The sequence below is a fragment of the Siniperca chuatsi genome, linkage group LG8 (assembly GCF_020085105.1).
Source record: "Siniperca chuatsi isolate FFG_IHB_CAS linkage group LG8, ASM2008510v1, whole genome shotgun sequence".
Taxonomy (NCBI): domain Eukaryota; kingdom Metazoa; phylum Chordata; class Actinopteri; order Centrarchiformes; family Sinipercidae; genus Siniperca; species Siniperca chuatsi.
The window spans coordinates 727541-746470 of NC_058049.1; the positions used below are offsets into that span (position 1 = coordinate 727541).

General features: G+C 43.1%; 1 protein-coding gene across 1 annotated transcript; it reads right to left on the bottom strand.

The window, feature by feature from the left end:
- Positions 1-5138: 5138 nt before the first annotated feature.
- Positions 5139-9132, bottom strand: LOC122880741 (spore wall protein 2-like; the record flags this gene model as incomplete). The annotated part of the gene is given in 8 exon segments (XM_044206157.1): positions 5139-5205; positions 5273-5414; positions 5505-5596; positions 5745-5813; positions 5940-6052; positions 6055-6141; positions 6233-6280; positions 8965-9132. Coding segments are annotated over 8 exon segments (786 nt in total), but the record flags the coding sequence as incomplete, so codon positions are not given.
- Positions 9133-18930: the final 9798 nt, after the last annotated feature.

Genomic DNA, 18930 nt, shown 5'->3' on the forward strand with positions numbered 1-18930 from the left:
AACACACATTTTGAGTTTGAGGCCATTTAATTTCAGTGTTTTGTTCTTGTTCTTTAACTTTTTAAAGTATTCGCACATTTCTGCATCAGCGTTTTGTTATGGAGTCGGTGTTCTGCCGGACGCCCATAAGCAGAACGTTAATTGCTCTCAAATTCATTCATTCATTCAACCTTTATTTAAATCTCGAGGGATCGCTGAGGGCGTGTCCTCATTTTCAACGCTGTCGAGTACAAAACTGAATAAATACACGAAACGAGAAAACAGACAGACGGCAGCAGAACAGAGGCTTTGTAAATCAACAGAGACCAGAGCCGGTCCCGTCTTCCTGTTAGAGCCGTTTACCGGCTTTGCTGCAGGAACCTGCTTCTACCTGAACTCTCGTCCTTCCCGCAGAAGTGATCAGCGAGAAGTGAGCTGTCTGAAGTCTGATCCGCATCCAGACGTTTCCTTCCCGGTTCACGACGTTTGCCCCCTTCTCTACCAAACGATCGTGTGAACAGCTGGTCGCAGCAGCAGCAGAAAACAGGTGAACGTTTGTGTCGTCAGGAGCAGCTGGGTGGGCGGAGCCTGTTTACACCTGCTCGGCAGATAACAGACACCTGGCAGCTGTTGTTGTTACTCTCAGCGCCGTGGCAACACAACACAGATACATCCAAATTATGACAGTTTGAAGAAAATGACTAAACAGTCTTCATTACGCGCACATTCACCTGTGTGCAGGTGAGGGGGGGGGGTTCCCAGGTGCGCTGTACTTCGAACTTAATTTGATAAAATACATTAAAGAAAAACATAAAACATAAACATATGAAACCTATATGAACGCCTGTCACACATGCACACAGAAGCTGACTCGAATAATTAGTTTTTGTATGCAATATTATAATAATACGCAGAGTAGTTCGGAAATGTAACGTGCACTCTTGCAATATAGTATTTTTTTTTTTTTAAAGGTGACTGTAGAACATAGTCTGCCATCCGGAGCGCACCTTTACCCAAACTAATGTTAGCATGTTAGCATGTTAGCATACTTTGTTTCCTTCTGTGGTGGTTTTAACTCCTGAAACGTGGACTGTTCAAGTGTCGCTGGGAAAATACAACCCTATTAGTCCACTAATGTGCCGTTAAAGATTAGCTTGCTGCATTACAGTAATGTTAAAGGGTAAAAAAAAAAGACCAAAATGTTATATATTATCAGTCATGTGTTTAGTCACATGACTAACCGAACCCACTGACGACACAGGAGAGCTTTACGTTTTCAGTTTGTTCCAAAGGATATTTTATATTACAATCTGTTGCATGGTTTTATAGTCCTGGACTAACATTAATGCCAGCTTGTCCGACAGGCTGACATCACCTGCACTTTACCTGCGGTCAGCCAGTCTAACCCGCCCTGTGATGAGGAAGTGGCGGACCTCCCTCGGCTTGCGGACCTGGGTTCCCCAGATGGGAGGTTTGCGGTGCTAATGAAGCTTCTCGTGTGAGGATCCGTCCTCTGGGGATCGTGAACGCATTAAGTATATGTGTAGAAGCGTCCGTTGAGATATGTCACTATTAGTGATGGTACTGAAGCGATGGGCAGGCCGAAAGACAAACAGGGCCCACCTCCTCCTCAGAGCTGCTCATGTGACTGAAAATCCAATTTCAAAAAGACGTGATATTATAGCGTAAGAGTACAATGTAGAAATCTGTGGTCATTTTTGGTGAAAACCTCCACATAACAGCTTTAACGCGGCCTTGAACAGTCTTGTTATCGAAGCTCAGAGAAGAGGAATTCGCTGGGTCATTATCATGGGCAGCGATCTCTCAGAGATGAGAGAGTCGGCTCTCGGTTTTCCCTCGATGGCAATTAGACGAGTGTGATGGGATGAACTTCACTGTTTTAGCCACGAGCGAAAAACTCTGCTGTCAGGCCGCCGCTGACAACCGGAGGAGAGAGGAATAAAACAAATCTGCAGCTCGGCTCCACGTAATCCACTGTGAGAGAGAGCAGCACTGAAGGAAGCAACCTCTACTGCAGTGCAAGCATCAGCGCCGCTACAGCAAAGTGCTCTGCACCGGAGAACTCTGATAATATTGTATATTTTACTTCTTTAAAACACATCAGCGAGCCGCTCTGCTGCACTGGGCGACATGTTGCTTCATCACCACGAACACACACACACTGTAGTTTATTCTGACTCAGTCACACACACACCGTCCTGCTGCCCCAAACACTCACTACAGCACCACATGTGGATTCATCCGCCGCTGGAAGTAGTCCCCAACACACGCACTGTTTCCTCCTGTGTGTTTGTGAGCAGCTGAAATCACTGAGCCTTTTTAAACAGGAAACTACAGATCTGTGTTTTTAAAGATCTTCAGCAGGAGCCAATGGGCTCGCAGCTGAGAGCCGCAGACAGGAAGTGAGACGGTGTTGAGAGACGGAGTAACTAAGGCCCCGTTCACACTGCAGGCAAAAGTGGCCCAAATCCGATTTTTTTGGGGTCAAATCAGATTTAGACACATACATATGTGGTCCTGAATCAGACCCAGATCTGATTTCTTTCAATGCGGCCGCAGTGTGAACAACCAAGGCGGATTTGATGCGACTTTTACGTCAATCTGCGTCGACATTTGTCACAATTATGCGCCGGCGAGTCAGCCCCAGACACGACAGACAGTAACATTAAAAACTTGACTAGATGTGGAGAACAGCGATGGAGCGAGTCAGCGGAGGGAGAGGGAGGTGTTAGACCTGATTAGTACATGGGGAGAAACTTCAACTCAAGCTCAACTAGAAGGATCCTGCCGTAACCGCTCCGTTTTTGAAAAAAACGAACTTTAGTGCAACAGCGTGCTGCGTCTGACGTCATTGTTGTTGTTCTTTTGCGCACGCGGGTTAGTTTGAAACCTCAGGCAGTTCACACTGGAATCAGATTCAGGCCACATTTTAAAAGGTAACGTGAACAGCCAAACAAAAAATCGGATCTGTGCAAATAATCAGAATTGAGCATTAAGACTTACGGGGCCTAAATGATCCATCCAATGGTTTGCTTCTTGCCCTCTTGCCCCATCTGTCACAGCCAAATGCTCACAGCAGGTGGGCCTGTTGTGCGCGACAGGAAGCGGCAGCGTGAAGGTATTTGGACTTTTAAATCCAGTCCAACAGCACAGATAGTGACGAGTGGAGTTTAAGAGTGAAAATAAGAAAGAAAAAGAATAAAAAGGAATTGAGAAGAATTGCGTCATCGTTCGTGCTCCCCTCAGGATGAACTGTAATAACTCTGCTGATCTAGCGCCACCATCAGGTCGACACGTTAACGCGTCCGACACTTTGGTTTCTGACCTGCAGAGCTGCTGACGCTCCCATCAGCCTCAGCTGCGCTCTGTGTTCACTGCTAACTAGCTAATGTTAGCATGCTAACACGCTAACTCAGATGGTGAACATACCTGCTAAACATCAGCGTGTTAGCTGATGTTAGCGTCACAGCAGCGCTGCACCACAGTTTCGCCTTCAAACGTCCAAATTAAGTCCAAAGAAAATCAGATTCATCGTATCTTTTTATTTCTGAAATCCTGGGTGCGGGGCCTGTGTGTCGGCAGTTCCAGCTCTGTAACGACGATAACCATCTTCAGTTGTCTGATTGTGTGAAGGCTCCCGTCACGTAAACACACACGCACCAAAAGTTTCCAGAAGCATCACCGAAGGCTCGACCCTCAGCTCTGGTAGCTGCATCTCTAAGCTGAAGGTCACGTCGGGAGGAGTTTCAGTTTCCTCGCAGCCCAGAGGAAACGCTCCGAGGCTGCAAACAGCCAATAAGTCGTGCATTATTTACGTGTGAGCTGAGGGAGCTGCTGCCAAAACACAATCACGTGCCGAGCAGTTTCCAGTCCGGCTCTGTCGGGAGTAACAGCGCTAACAATGAAAGACTGACTGACTGTCCTGCAGCAGCTGAGGCCTGCAGATGCACGAAACCTGATCGATGAGAACTGAAGATCATCGATACCGATGATTAACTAACGACGACGTCGCTGAGTTGAAATGGTCGGGGGTCGTCCGTTCCGAGATCTTCCTCAGTTTAAAGTGTATTTTAATCTTTAATCTTTGCTTCTACAGCTAAACATTTGACAGCACGCACGTCCAAACGAAAGCTTCTGTCCACCCCATCAAATATCCTCTAAACTTATTTATCAGAATCAGAATCAGAATCAGAAATACTTTATTGATCCCCGTAGGGAAACTCTTTGTTCCAGTAGCTCTTCTTTACGTCAGTGCAGGAGAAAACGATATTATACACTATAAACAGGTCAGAAATAAATTAAGTAACATGTTGGTATAAGTATAAGATAAACTAAGTGTCGAGTACCAAGTGGGTTTACTGGTAGATGGTGAAGTACAGTATAAATACAATGTCACTAATTATGTAATAAATAATAGTAAAAGCGGAGGTGCATGTACTGTCGAGAGTAATTGAGGTATATCCGTAACAGTAATAAGAAAAACTAACAAGGGAAAACTAATATTGCACTTGAGTAGTAAACAGAATATTGCACAATTATTATTCAATTTAACTAGTTAAACAGCCAGAACTAGTTGCTGTTATATACTGAGAACTAGTTGAATTAACTGTTTTCTGGCTTTGCTTTTTACATTGAGCATTTAATCTACCTATTTACTTACTCTGTCTTTATATACATGTTTGTAAGGGGAGTTATAGTAAAACATATTGTGTATTTTGTATTATTTCCTGTTTTAACACAATAAAAACTGGTTTCATGGCTTCGATATGAAGCTGAATATGGGACTGAAACAGCGAACAGCACTCGTCTGGAGAAAGGCTCGGATCGGTTGTTGAAGATATTTCAGTTCCACCTGAAATTGATTTGCTGTTTGTTTGTTTGTTGTTTCTCCTCCTCGGTGATCGATCAGCAGCAGGACAGCTGACAATCGGACGGACGGCCGAGGAGACGAGCGACGCCCATTTATTTACCACTGTCAGCTCAGTGCCTTCATCTTCCTCTCCTTCATCTTCTTCTTCCTCCTCTTCCTCTCCTTCCTCTTCTTCTCTCCTTCTCTCTCTTCCTCTTCTTCTCTCCTTCCTCTTCTTCTCCTTCTCTCTCCTCTCTCTTCCTCTCCTCTCCTTCCTCTCTCCTTCCTCTCCTTCCTCTTCCTCTCCTTCCTCTCCTTCCTCTTCCTCTCCTTCCTCTTCTTCCTCTGCTTCTCTTCTTCCTCTCCTTCCTCTTCCTCTCCTTCCTCTCCTTCCTCTTCCTCTCCTTCCTCTTCTTCCTCTGCTTCTCTCCTTCCTCTCCTTCCTCTTCCTCTCCTTCATCTTCCTCTCCTTCATCTTCCTCTCCTTCCTCTCCTTCCTCTTCCTCTCCTTCCTCTCCTTCCTCTTCCTCTCCTTCCTCTTCTTCCTCTGCTTCTCTTCTTCCTCTCCTTCCTCTTCCTCTCCTTCCTCTCCTTCCTCTTCCTCTCCTTCCTCTTCTTCCTCTGCTTCTCTTCTTCCTCTCCTTCCTCTTCCTCTCCTTCATCTCCTTCCTCTTCTTCCTCTGCTTCTCTTCTTCCTCTCCTTCCTCTTCCTCTCCTTCATCTCCTTCCTCTTCTTCCTCTGCTTCTCTTCTTCCTCTTCTTCCTCTTCTTCTTCTCTTCCTCTCCTTCCTCTTCCTCTCCTTCATCTTCTTCCTCTGCTTCTCTTCTTCCTCTTCTTCCTCTCCTTCTTCTCTTCCTCTCCTTCCTCTTCCTCTCTTTCCTCTTCTTCCTCTGCTTCTCTTCTTCCTCTTCCTCTCCTTCCTCTCCTTCCTCTTCCTCTCTTTCCTCTTCTTCCTCTGCTTCTCTTCTTCCTCTTCTTCCTCTCCTTCCTCTTCCTCTGCTTCTCTTCTTCCTCTCCTTCCTCTTCCTCTCCTTCATCTTCTTCCTCTTCCTGTCCTTCCTCTTCTTCATCTCCTTCCTCTTCCTCTGCTTCTCTTCTTCCTCTTCTTCCTCTTCCTCTCCTTCATCTCCTTCCTCTTCTTCCTCTTCCTGTCCTTCCTCTTCTTCCTCTCCTTCCTCTTCCTCTCCTTCCTCTTCTTCCTCTGCTTCTCTTCTTCCTCTTCTTCCTCTTCCTCTCCTTCATCTCCTTCCTCTTCTTCCTCTTCCTGTCCTTCCTCTTCTTCCTCTCCTTCCTCTTCCTCTCCTTCATCTCCTTCCTCTTCTTCCTCTGCTTCTCTTCTTCCTCTCCTTCCTCTTCTTCCTCTCCTTCTCTCCTTCCTGTACTTCCTCTTCCTCTTCTTCCTCTTCCTCTCCTTCCTCTTCTTTTCCTTCCTCTTCCTCTCTCCTTCTTTTTTAAAAGTTTCTCGGGGGAAATGAAACTGACGGGCGTGCGGGCAGATGATGATGATGATGATGATGATGATGAGCGACAGGAGCAGGTTTCAACACTTTTTGTGCAGCCGTGTCCTGCGCCGTCTGTCATGACCTTTGCTCTTTAATTCGACTTTGATTAATATTTTCCTTAAACTGGTGAAGCGAGACGAAACGCAGATGATTTAACGTTCAGAGACAAACGTCACATTAAACAACTTCTTCTTTCCTGCACGTTTCCTGTTTTTCTGCTTTAAAAAGTTCTTTGTTGCAAAGATAAATCAGCATATAAACATGTAATAAATGGTTTATAACCGACTGTAATGTAGTCATAAGCAGACATAAGGACATTTTAAGTATTTATTAATGTTCAGTATTTGTTATAACGTCTCCCACATTTTATATCATCACAGCTGTGTTTTACTGTGTTGTCATATATTATCTGTTTATACAGCAGCCTCCACCTAGAGTTACCGAATACATTAATAGTTCTGTTACTAACCTTTTATTACATGTTTATTGACTGATTATAAATGATAAACAGCTTAAAAGTAATTCATCCCATAATAAAAACAATGGAGACGTTAATTTATTGAATTTCTTAGTTTCTTCAGGCAACAGACACATTTTTAAGTGACTTTAACGTCCATTTACAGTAAAAGAACATTTTTCCATTAAAGTGAACTAAAATCAAATAAAACATTTTACACATAATATAAGCACGTCACATTTATTAAGATGAATACATAAACTGAACAGTTGCTAATAACAGAAAGTCAGATAATCTGCAGATCAGATCGGATCATTATTATTGTTCTGAAATGTGACTTATAATAATAATAAAAATAATAATCGATGTTACCACTGTCAGCAGCATCAGTCTGGATTTAGCTCATTAGTCGCTGTGTTGTCAAACAATCGTAGTGACATAATCATTTCAACATATATACGAGAGAATAATATGATACCTTTCATGTTGACAGCAGTTTTGATCACAAAACTTTGTGTTTAATGGAAATATTAAGTATTTGTTGTAAACTTTAACCACATGCTAACAACAGAGGAAAACTTATGGGAAAAGTTTTGGGAAATATGTTTAATCTCTTTTTTGTGTTCAGATTGATATGCTACAGCCAGCAGCTGGTTAGCTTAGCTTAGCATAAATACTGGAAACCGCTAGCCTCAGCTTCCTCACCAGCTCCTCTCCAAGAAATATTAAACACATAATCCACTTTAAAGACGGCATATTTGTTGTTTTTACACTTCTTAAGCGAGATATAACGAGTTAATCTTGAGCTTTAGAGGTGCCTTTGCACAGAGCTAACTGTTTCCCCCTGTTCCCAGTCTTTATGCTAAGCTAAGCTAACCGGCTGCTGGCTGTAGCTTCATATTTACCGTCAGACATGAGAGCGGCATCACTCTGAAAGACAAGAAGAGCAAAATGTTGAACTGCTCCTTTAACGAGCAAGTTTCTGCGCCCTGTGTTTCGCCTCTCAGGCTAAGCCCTGCCTTGTTGCTGGAGCTTGACTGCATGTGTTTCGGATAAAATAAAAAAAATAATCATTTAATTTATGTGTTTATTTACAGTTAATTTCCTAAAAAGAAACTAGAATTGAACCTCATAAAGTAAAGCAATTCATTTTAATTCTTTTAATACTAGAAGAGAAAACCCTCACAGGGTTAACTCTGAGGTAGAATTAAGTTTCTATTTCCCTGCAGATACTTTTCTACTCTAAAATATGTTGTTTATTGCCAGATAATTAAATTTGGGAAACATTTTTTTTATTATTATTTTGTCCTGGACTTGTCAAACTGTTATAATGTAAACAGGAAGTCGTCTAATTGGATCTGGCAAATTCTCTCTGTGATGGATTTCATCATGAACCAAAAAAAAGATTCATTTCTGACAAAGAAACAGACTGTCGGTGCCTTTTATTAATCGTCTACTTCTAATTTAAGTGAGCAGGCTGTCATTAAAACGCTGAGACTCTCGTCCTGTACGAGCTTCTTTCACGACACAATTTATCTTTTTGGCTGCTTTAAGCCTCCAATTTGTAATGAGTTATTGGGCCGTTCCCCAATATTCCCCTGTGATTGAGCAGGAAGTATTCGGGACATGATTTATAGATGTTAATTGTGCTGTTCAAAAATTCACAATGGAGTACAGGAGGAGGGGAAAAAGAGAAGAAGAAGGAGGAGGAGGAGGAGGAGGAGGAGGAGGAGTGAGGTGCACATCTGGAGAAGTCATCATGACTGAAGCCAAGTTTCTGGTCCTGGGAGGGAAGTAAAAGCAGAGCTGAATGTGAACTAAGCTGCACCCTGGAGATTACAAAATATTTTCCCCTGTCAGCTCGGCCCCGGGCCCCTCGGCTCGGCCCCGGGGCCCTCGGCTCGGCCCCGGGCCCCTCGAATCCCAAATGTGCCGACCTCTGCCGAACCCTGGTCCACATCAGATCCCGCTCTGCAGGAGCTCCATGTGCTCTCTGCGCAAACAAGACATATTTGTATTTGATATTAAAGCAGCATCAGGCGGGACATCCATCACTGCGAGTCGAAACATTTCAGGGGAGGACGGGACGGGGGGACAGGACAGGACGGGGGAGGATGGGAAAACAATATGTGTCTTTTCCTAAAGTGGAGCCCACCTGCAGCTCCTCCGTCGCTCCCATCGAACCAGAACTGAAGAGAAGTTCATGAAAACGAGTTGAAGTGCGTCCAGAGGAGCTAATGATCCCCGCCTCCCCCGCCTCCCCAGCCTCCCCGCCTCCCCCAGCCTCCCCCGCCTCCCCCTCGGACTCCATCAGTGAGTCCATCCATAACCTCACATGTTTTCCACACAGCGCTGACACACAGGGAGGCTCGGCGTGCGATGACGGGGGAAGTGAAGCAGTTTGGGAAACACTCAGGCTTTTATATTAAAAACATCCAGGTCGTCCATTAACACCTTTATTATTTATTTTATTATTTATTTTATTATCTTTTATCCCCCAAAAACCCGCCGACCCACACGGGTCTGGGTGGACGGGTGTCAGCTGAGCCGCCAGGTTTGAGTGTTTCCTGCAAAAACCGGCTCACTGTGATGGAGTGAAACAGATCCGGCAACCGTCAAACCGACGTCTGTGAGATGAAGGTGGAGCAGTTTGTATTTATAGATTCAAACATCTTATTAATTATTAAAGATTAAAGAATTAAAGATCAAACAGTTAGATCACATTTTGAGTGTAAAGTGTCAGATGTCCTTCCAGCGTTCAAACCAAACTCTTCCACACATTTGAAAATGAATCTAATGTGAAGAGGCAACAAAACATGAATTAATTTTATGGATTTATTCAAATTTGGCGATTTTGGTTTACGTTTGCATTCTTATTCATTATTCAGGTAATTCATAGGTTTACTCAGATCAATGGATCATTTAACGGATACTAAATAACTTTACAGCTGTTCCTCAATTTGTACTTTTTCAATAAAGATGCAATTTCAGGGGTTCGCCTCAAGTTTGGGGCCGATTAATGGATAAATGAATGGATTGTAAGATATTAATACCTGTCCAGGTGTACCCCGCCTCTCGTCCAATAATAATAATATACCTTAAAATAATATCCATTAATCGCCGTTTTTATCAAGTCATTTCTGTCTGTTATTGGATGCATAAAGACGTGTTTTCTTAAAAATATTTGTAACCAAAACTTTCAAATAAACAAATAAACTTGCTTGTTTTGTTTCATCTCCACTAGACTTCACACTGTAAAAATCCTCTTGTCGTCGGGTAAAGTTCGTCTGTTATCGGGTTAATAAAGTCTTGTTTTTCTTGAAATGAGTAAAACATCTGCAGAGATATTTTCAGACCCGTCTGCTGTGCTGACATCTTTTATTAAAACCCACTGAGCTGCAGCTGTAAACATCTCTGCTTCTTCCAAACAAAAGAATCTGCCATGTTTTCAACAGAAATGAGCGTGAGCGTCTTGAAGCAACACAAAATAACCATCTCTGTCTCCACCTCCACCCAGCTCGGAGGCCGGAGGTCGGAGGTCGCTGGATCGGCCGGCTGTGGTCCTGAGTTGTGTCTGTGCACACGGTGACGGAGTTCGACGGTGAACTGTGTTGTGGAAGATCCGGGAGCGACAGGAAGTTCACGTCCTGCCTGTCAGAATAAAGCTGTGAGCGAAGGATCGATCGGAGTTTCAGTTTAACGTGTCGATGAGTCGGAACACCATCAGCTCAGGTTTCGTGCGAATTTGCATAAACTCTCTAACGTTACAGAGCGCTGCCAGGGGACAACCCCCCCACCCCCGCTGTCATTCATGTCGCACTGCAAAGGATTGTGGGAAGCTCGAGGATGATAAATGTATGTGCCCCCCCCCCCCCTCCTCACCTCGTCCTCTTTCAGCGACACTCCTCCAAGGTTTTCTGCAGAAATGTTTTCTTCTTTTGTATCTTTTTCTCGTGCCCCTCCTCCCCCCTCCTCCTCCTCCTCCTCCTCGCTGTGGTCCCATCTCCCCCCCTCCCGTCCTCCTCGCTCTCTCCCTGTTGGCCCCTCCTCTTTCTTTCCTCTCAACATCTTTTAAGTTGTGGAGCAGAACAGATGGCAGAACGTGTAGCTGACCTAAAATACATCTCTCCTCTGGGAGACGTTTCCAGCTCTCAATATGGCCGAGCTTCCTCCTATAAGCGCCGGCGAGGATCAGAACGAAGATGGCCGACTGAGCGGGGGGGGGGAGGACGACACTGACCGAGATGCAGCAGAGGAGACCCGAACCTAAAGCTGAGGCAGAACTCCATCAGTGTCAGTTTACAGCAAACAGAGGTTTCCATCTCTTCTCAGAAGTATAAATATGGTAGCAGGTGATGCGAGCCGTTGGCGGCGATTCGTCTCTTGGCTCGGAGCTGCAGCGTCTCTTCCCGTCCTCAGTCCCAGCAGGGAGCACGAAGCCAGCACTGCTGTTCGTTTCTGTCTGTACCGTTTATCACATATGCAGCCAAAACATTAGAATAAGATGTGATATGAACGGATCAGGGCCGGACCGAGCCTCTCGGACTCTTTAAATTACTTTTCTCTGTCGCCTCTTTGTTTGTGTATTGCGGCAGTTTTTTTAGTTTTCGCTCCCTTTGGCAGAGGCACTACAGATCTCAGCTGGGTATGAGTTACAGCTGAAACGATTGGTCACAAGAAACACAAGAGCAAAAGTGTAAAGTGTGTTCACACAGAAAGCGAGGCGAATTTTTCGGACGGCGCGATTATAATTATACAAAGTCAATGCAAAGGCGCAAATATACGCGAATGAGGCGAGTTGTAAGCTAGTTAAGCTAGAGTGTTGTGTGGGGACGTTGACGTGGTCTACATGGAGCTGTAGTAAGAGACTGACTCTGTATACGAAGAGTTTAGTCTTCTTTAGTCTTTTGAAAACCAAAAACACGAGAGCGAAAGTGTAAGCAACAGATTAAACTGTGAGTTTGTCTGCTCTAATGTAAGCCGCTAACGTGCTCCGCTAACTAGCTAAGTGCCTACAGTAGTTCAGTGTTAAGCACGAGAGTTAGCATATCATTAGCTAAATAAGTTACTGGCGACATGAGGTCATCAGCAGTCACATGACTAAACAACCTGATGGTATTTTTATTGTAGCTAAGTGATTGAAAAACATTAATTGGACGCAATTTTGAAGATCGATTAATTGTTTAAGTCTTTTTCAAGCAAAAACGGCAAAGTTCTTGTTTTGTAATTGAGAGGATTTTGTTCTTTTCAGTGTTTTATGTGATCGTAAACAGAGTATCTTGCTTTTGGACTGTTGGTCGGAGGAAAAAAGCAATTTGATGAGAAAATCTTGGACTTTTGGGAATTTTGATGGGCATTTTTCACTATTTTAGTATAATTAATTTTACTATAACAGACGAAACGAATAATCGATCGAAAGAATAATTGTCAGATGAATCAATAATGAAAATAATCATAAGTTGCAGCCCGAGTACGCATGTGTCGTTACTTTCAGAAATCAGTTTGCATGTTTCATGCCTGCATGTCCTCAAGACAGTCTGAGTCTCAGTAATGTCAAAATGTGGACTGATGGACAAAATGAAAAATGTCCCGCCCGACTGTGCTGTGATTGGCTAGCCGGTTACTTCGACGTGTCCTTGTGATTGGATGCTAGCTCCAGCGGTTCTGTCAACACTGGTGACGCTACTGACAAATAACGTTAGTTCTCCTATTTCGGAATAAAGACCAACTAGAAAATGAACGCAATAAGTCACCGGCGAGGGATCCTGCAGCTGCGCGCACAGCTGGCATCCAATCACAAGGACGCATCGAAGTAACGAGTACTAACCAATCACAGCACAGCAGGCCGGGTGGGGAAGATAATGCTGCTCTGACCCTGCTGTGTTGTCTTTGAACTTCCTGTCTGCACAGGAAGTGGGAATGTGTTGACATCTGCTGCTTATGATGACCTTTACCTTCATTTAATCAAATATCTGATCAGTTTTCTAATCGAACGTACAGCGTGAAGGACTGACTGAGATTAGATTAGATCAGCTCTGGGATCAGCTGTTTACATCACAAGGACTTATTATTGTGGAACAAGCAGATTATTCTAAATTATATTATCAATACATTATATTACATTAGCTGGGCGAAAAGATAAATCAGATTCCAGACCAACAAAGTTTAGTGATTGTTTGTGAAAAGTGTAAACATGTTAATAACTTAATAACCTGCATCATCGTACAAGAAGATGAAGCATCAGAGCTCTTGAAGATTTTCACCACAGAAACAGCTGCTCCAAAGAAGCTAGTTGTAAGCTAGTTGTAAGCTAGTTATAAGCTAGTTATGAGCTAGTTATAAGCTAGTTATGAGCTAGTTATGAGCTAGTTGTAAGCTAGTTATAAGCTAGTTGTAAGCTAGTTGTAAGCTAGTTATGAGCTAGTTGTAAGCTAGTTGTAAGCTAGTTATGAGCTAGTTATGAGCTAGTTGTAAGCTAGTTGTAAGCTAGTTGTAAGCTAGTTATGAGCTAGTTATGAGCTAGTTGTAAGCTAGTTATAAGCTAGTTATGAGCTAGTTATAAGCTAGTTATGAGCTAGTTATGAGCTAGTTGTAAGCTAGTTATAAGCTAGTTGTAAGCTAGTTGTAAGCTAGTTGTAAGCTAGTTGTAAGCTAGTTGTAAGCTAGTTATGAGCTAGTTGTAAGCTAGTTGTAAGCTAGTTATGAGCTAGTTATGAGCTAGTTGTAAGCTAGTTGTAAGCTAGTTGTAAGCTAGTTATGAGCTAGTTATGAGCTAGTTGTAAGCTAGTTATAAGCTAGTTATGAGCTAGTTGTAAGCTAGTTAACACCGTTGGTAACTTTGCACCAAAGATGGTCTTAATCTGATATCTGAGGTGGATGTGGTGATGTCAGGTCACATGACCACCTCAAAAATGTGGACTACGCCTTGACCTTTGTTTTTTCAGCCTATATTTATCAAGTTGATAAAAGCAGTCTCACCACAAGTAGTGTTTTTTTTCTCCACATGGTTATTCACCACCTCACATTTTCCACATGATGTATTAGACTGTCATGTTTCCCAGAGTTTAGCATCATCCTGTCTGCAGAGAATCACCCAGAAACCACATCAGTGCGTTTGTGTGTGAGTCAGAGAAAAGTCGACCTCTGCGACTACACCCTGAACCTGACCTCCGCCTCGCACCGCCTCCTGCTAACTGAAAGCAGGAAGGAGATAATGTCACCAAGATGTGTCACAAACAAAGAGGACCAGTGACGGGGTGGCGGGGAGGTCGGGAGGTTGTTGGCGAGCTGTCTGGATATTTTCCCGTCACCTCCGTGTGAAGAGACAATCGATCACTGTGTGAATTCATGGGACGAGGAGGTGAACGACGTGATTTACGATGTGGACGGCGTCGTTTGGCAGACGCAACAGTAATTATTGTCTGAAAGTGGAGTGATGTGGGGATGATGCAAACTGCCTTTTGTTTAGGGTCAAACTATAGGAATGTGTGGAGGAAAATAATTTGTTTTGGCAGTAAATTAATGTCTCAAAACATTGTAGTAAAGATCCCATGTCACTGGAAATGTGTGTCCAAGATGTTTCACGAAGACACTGTGAATCAGACTTTTTTTGAGCGGTTGTTTCACAGCCCTTATCTGCTAACTTCAGGAAACTTATAGACTTATTAGATAAAATCCCTCAGTTCTGACCATTTCCTCGAATTAACCTGAACAGCGATTGTCCACTCGTAGCCGGGGGTGTCTTCTTTCAAAACCAGAAACACAAGAGCAAAAGTGTAAAGTGTGTTCACACAGAAAGCGAGGCGAATTTTTCGGACGGCGCGATTATAATTATACAAAGTCAATGCAAAGGCGCAAATATACGCGAATGAGGCGAGTTGTAAACTAGTTAAGCTAGAGTGTTGTGTGGGGACGTTGACGTGGTCTACATGGAGCTGTAGTAAGAGACTGACTCTGTATACGAAGAGTCTAGTCTTCTTTAGTCTTTTTAAAACCAAAAACACGAGAGCGAAAGTGTAAGCAACAGATTAAACTGTGAGTTTGTCTGCTCTAATGTAAGCCGCTAACGTGCTCCGCTAACTAGCTAAGTACCTACAGTAGTTCAGTGTTAAGCACGAGAGTTAGCATATCATTAGCTAAATAAGTTACTGGTGACATGAGGTCATCAGCAGTCACATGACTAAACAACCTGATGGTATTTTTATTGTAGCTGGTGATTTTAATCAAACGGACCTCTGACACTAAAATCATTCCCCAACCACGGCTCAACAATTCAGAGTGTTGTCCTGCAGACTGACTGCAGGGAAGCGTTGATTAGCTGCTGCCAACAGGCTTCCATTCATACAAAGAAACAGGTAGATCAGAAAGAGCATCATGTACCGAGGACAGCAGGTATTGTAACGGCCATGAGAGGAGAAGTAGCAGTTGTGGGGAACGAAGCAGCGACTTTAGCAGCTTACAAACAGAGGAAGTGTAGGATTCCTCCCCGAGGGCGCCGTCCTGGTGCCACGAGGCCGGACCGGCCTGTGCACCACCGAAGGGAGAGCTAAGTCTAAACCACGGGTCCCCCCTTTCTTTTTACAACCAGTCAGATAACTGCACATTTCTATTATAAAGCCCTGTGTAATGTTAAGAAGAGCGCTCTTTCCTAGGATGATGGCTACAGACTAACAGCTTGCTGACGGTGGTTTACTGAATAGAAAAGATCCTTGTACAAGATATGTTTTGATCCTCCAATGTTTTAATAAATGCCAAATTAAGGAATAGCTTCTCTCCAGACTTTTCTTTGGCAAATAAACGAACGCGCTGACAGCATCAAGGAGGCAAAGCTGAGACATCAGGAGAGGCCGGAGAGAAACCTCAACACCGAAGATATGTGGCAGGCGATCAAAAACATCGCAGGCAACAAAAGCAGGAGCGCCCCCATCATGTGTGAGGCCGCGCTGCCAGATGAGCTAAACGCACTTTATGCTCGCTTTGATCTCCCCAACAAAGAGTCAGCTGTAAAGTCCACTCCGCCTCCAGAAGACCGGCCACCGTCAGCATCCACAGAGGATGTGAGAAGAATCCTGCTGAGATGAATATGAGCGAAGCTGCTGGGCCTGAGAACATCACTGGCCGTGTACTAACAACTCGTGCCAACCAGCTAGTTGATGTCATTACTGACATTTTTAACACATCACTGTCTCAGGAGATTGTTCCCACCTGCTTCAAGACGGCCACCATCGTCCCTGTACCTACAAAGTCTGCGGTGTCCAGTCCAAAAACTCCGTTCTGATGAAGTGCTTTGAGAAAGAGGTTCTCCAGCACATCAAGAACAACATGTCTGTACAAGCTGTAATTTAATTTAAATATTGTACATATTCTTTACTATTGTTATACTATTATTTCAAATCTTATCGTCTATTTTATATTCATGACTTTGATCGCAGTTCTTGCTTGCTATGTTTCTTTATATTTTTCTACTTACTATGTAGATTGTTTTGCACCATAATACCAAAGGCTTGTATGTGTAAACCTACTTGGCAGTAAAGCTGATCCTGATTCTAAATTCTGATCCCAGCCAGTCTGGACCCTCACCAGTTTGCTTTCAGAGCCAACAGATCCACAGAGGACGCCATCTCCACTGCCCTCCACTCAGCCTCCACCCACCTGGAGAACAACAACACCTACATCAATATGCTGTTTGTTGATTTCAGCTCAGCATTCAACACGATCTCCCCCATGAAACTGATTGGAAAACTCTGCACTCTGGGCTTGAGTACCACACTCTGGAACTGGATATTGGACTTCCTCACAAACGGACCCCGGTGTATATCAGCGATATCGTAGAGGAGAGGTGCCTGAAGGACAGCACCCACCACCCAGCCACAGCCCGTTCACCCGGCCGCCGTCTGGAAAGAGATGCAGAAGCATCTGCTGTCGTACCACCAGACTCCAGAGCAGCTTCTTCCCTCGGGCTGACAGACTCCTCAAGTCATCCTCAGCACTCCACCATAAATAATAGCTTTCTGTTTTTCTGTTTGTCGTTTTTGTTTTGTATTTGTGTGCAGCGTGAAGGGACTACAGCTTGCATTTCGTCGTACAACCCTGTGTTGTATAATGATAAATAAATGAACTTTAAATAAAACTGTCAAACTACATTTTCACTGTCAAACACTAAGATCAGAACAGTGAGAAGAGAGGACAGGTGGCGGTTTTATTCATAATGAAACTTATGAAGGAGGAGGAGCGTCGTAATAAAGTTATTATTCTTTGATTAAAGCTCACAGGGGAATGATAATCTTTATTTAACTGTTCCACTTTTCTCTCTGTTACACCTCAGTTACATAAAAGTCCTGCTGCAGATTCTGAATGTTCTCTTCAGTTTTTAACAGAAGACTATAACTTCAGTGTTAACAGGCTGCTGAAGTTAAAACATGGAAGAAAATATCCACAACGGTTGGTAATAATGTTCATACTAATGGGTACTAAGGTTTGTATGATATTTCACAAATAATATAAATAAATATGACCAAATCAGACAGATTATTGATGAAATTAGTTACACAAGGCTCTGGAGTTCATGCAGCATGTGTCCAAGTTATATTAGATAAGACATGTTGACAATTGATCAGGGAAGTTATTAAGATTGTACCAAAGAGGTCTGATTCACAGAACAGTCACAAAACAGGTGACTCAGATACATCTCTGCGATATTTTCAGGGCGACTTCTCGCAGTTTATTTGAAACAAAACATATTCTGCATAATAACCCATGTTTTCTTCCAGTCTTCAAATTATTCTAATAAAATATTGAAGGTTTTCTGACTCTCTGGAAAGTGTTTATTATACATTTAAAGGTTATATAGATAGCATTTTTATGTAGACAAGGCAATGGTATAACGACATTGGTGTCACGTGGTATAGCTGCCAGCTAGTGTGAAAAAAAACGGACACTGACGTTAGCACATATTAGCTATCTTAGCTTAATCATCCGAACAATAACCCATAAAATTACACTTCTGCTTATTTAAACAAAATCAACAACTACCGGCAGCCATAGTCCTTAAAACCTTAACCTTAACCTTTTGTCACCGGTTAGATTGTCAAGATTAGAAAAATAACAGCTTCAGTCCCTGAGGAGCTACGTTAGCTTTAGTGACGGTTGCGTCCAGTTAGCTAACGTTATAGTTCCCTCAAACAGTGTAACGTTATAACGAAGATGTGCATCAGAGGGGATTTAGAAGTGTCCGACATAACCGATGGCCCGGGGCCAGGACAAGTTTATGCAGGGCATCTGCTTATGAAAAGACAATCAATAAATAAATCTGCTCATTATAGTGTTTAGACCCAAAATGTGTGACTGTTATTGAGGGTGCCATCCCATTTAGCAGTCTAACGTTAGCCCGATTATGAGACACTTTGCTGAGGTACTTGTATTTTTTTATAATCCGCTATGAGATTTGTTTTCAGCGAGAAAACACTTTGACTAATGTTAGGTAAACACTACGCTAACACTAACGCTAGCTAACGTCAACTTTTACTAAGACGGTGTAGCTGTCTGTCTAATGTGGAGCGCTGTGGGTTTTAATAGCATCCCTACAGTGTACTGAACTCTTTGATTGGATTAAAATATAAATATGAACCTAATGTCTTATAGTGTAAGGATGACTGAAATGTCATTTTATGGTAAGTGATGCAATATAGGGCCCCTGTAATTATTAAATGATGGGGGAAATGAGTTACCTAAAGCTAGCTAGCCTTAGCCTCAGATTCCCATAGATAACGTTACATGAAACACCACCGCACAAAGTAACCTAAATCTAACGCTAAGAGTTGACTGAATCTCACTCCACTCGACCATGAAACATGCAGGTTAACGAACTGGGAACCACTGGAATGTAATGGGGGGGGGGGGGGTCATCTAGCACCTTTAAAGTTAAGTTTTTGTACTTAAAAGGATCTAATTTCCTAATGTAGAACTCTTGCGGTGCAGAAGGAAATATTTTATATCAGTGGTTGCAAATGATAGTATTTTAACACCTGATTGAAAAGTGTCAAGGACAACTGCATATTTTCTAGGGTTTACAGGATTGTTAAATTCTTATAAAAGTTAATTATCAACATATGAGTAAAGGATC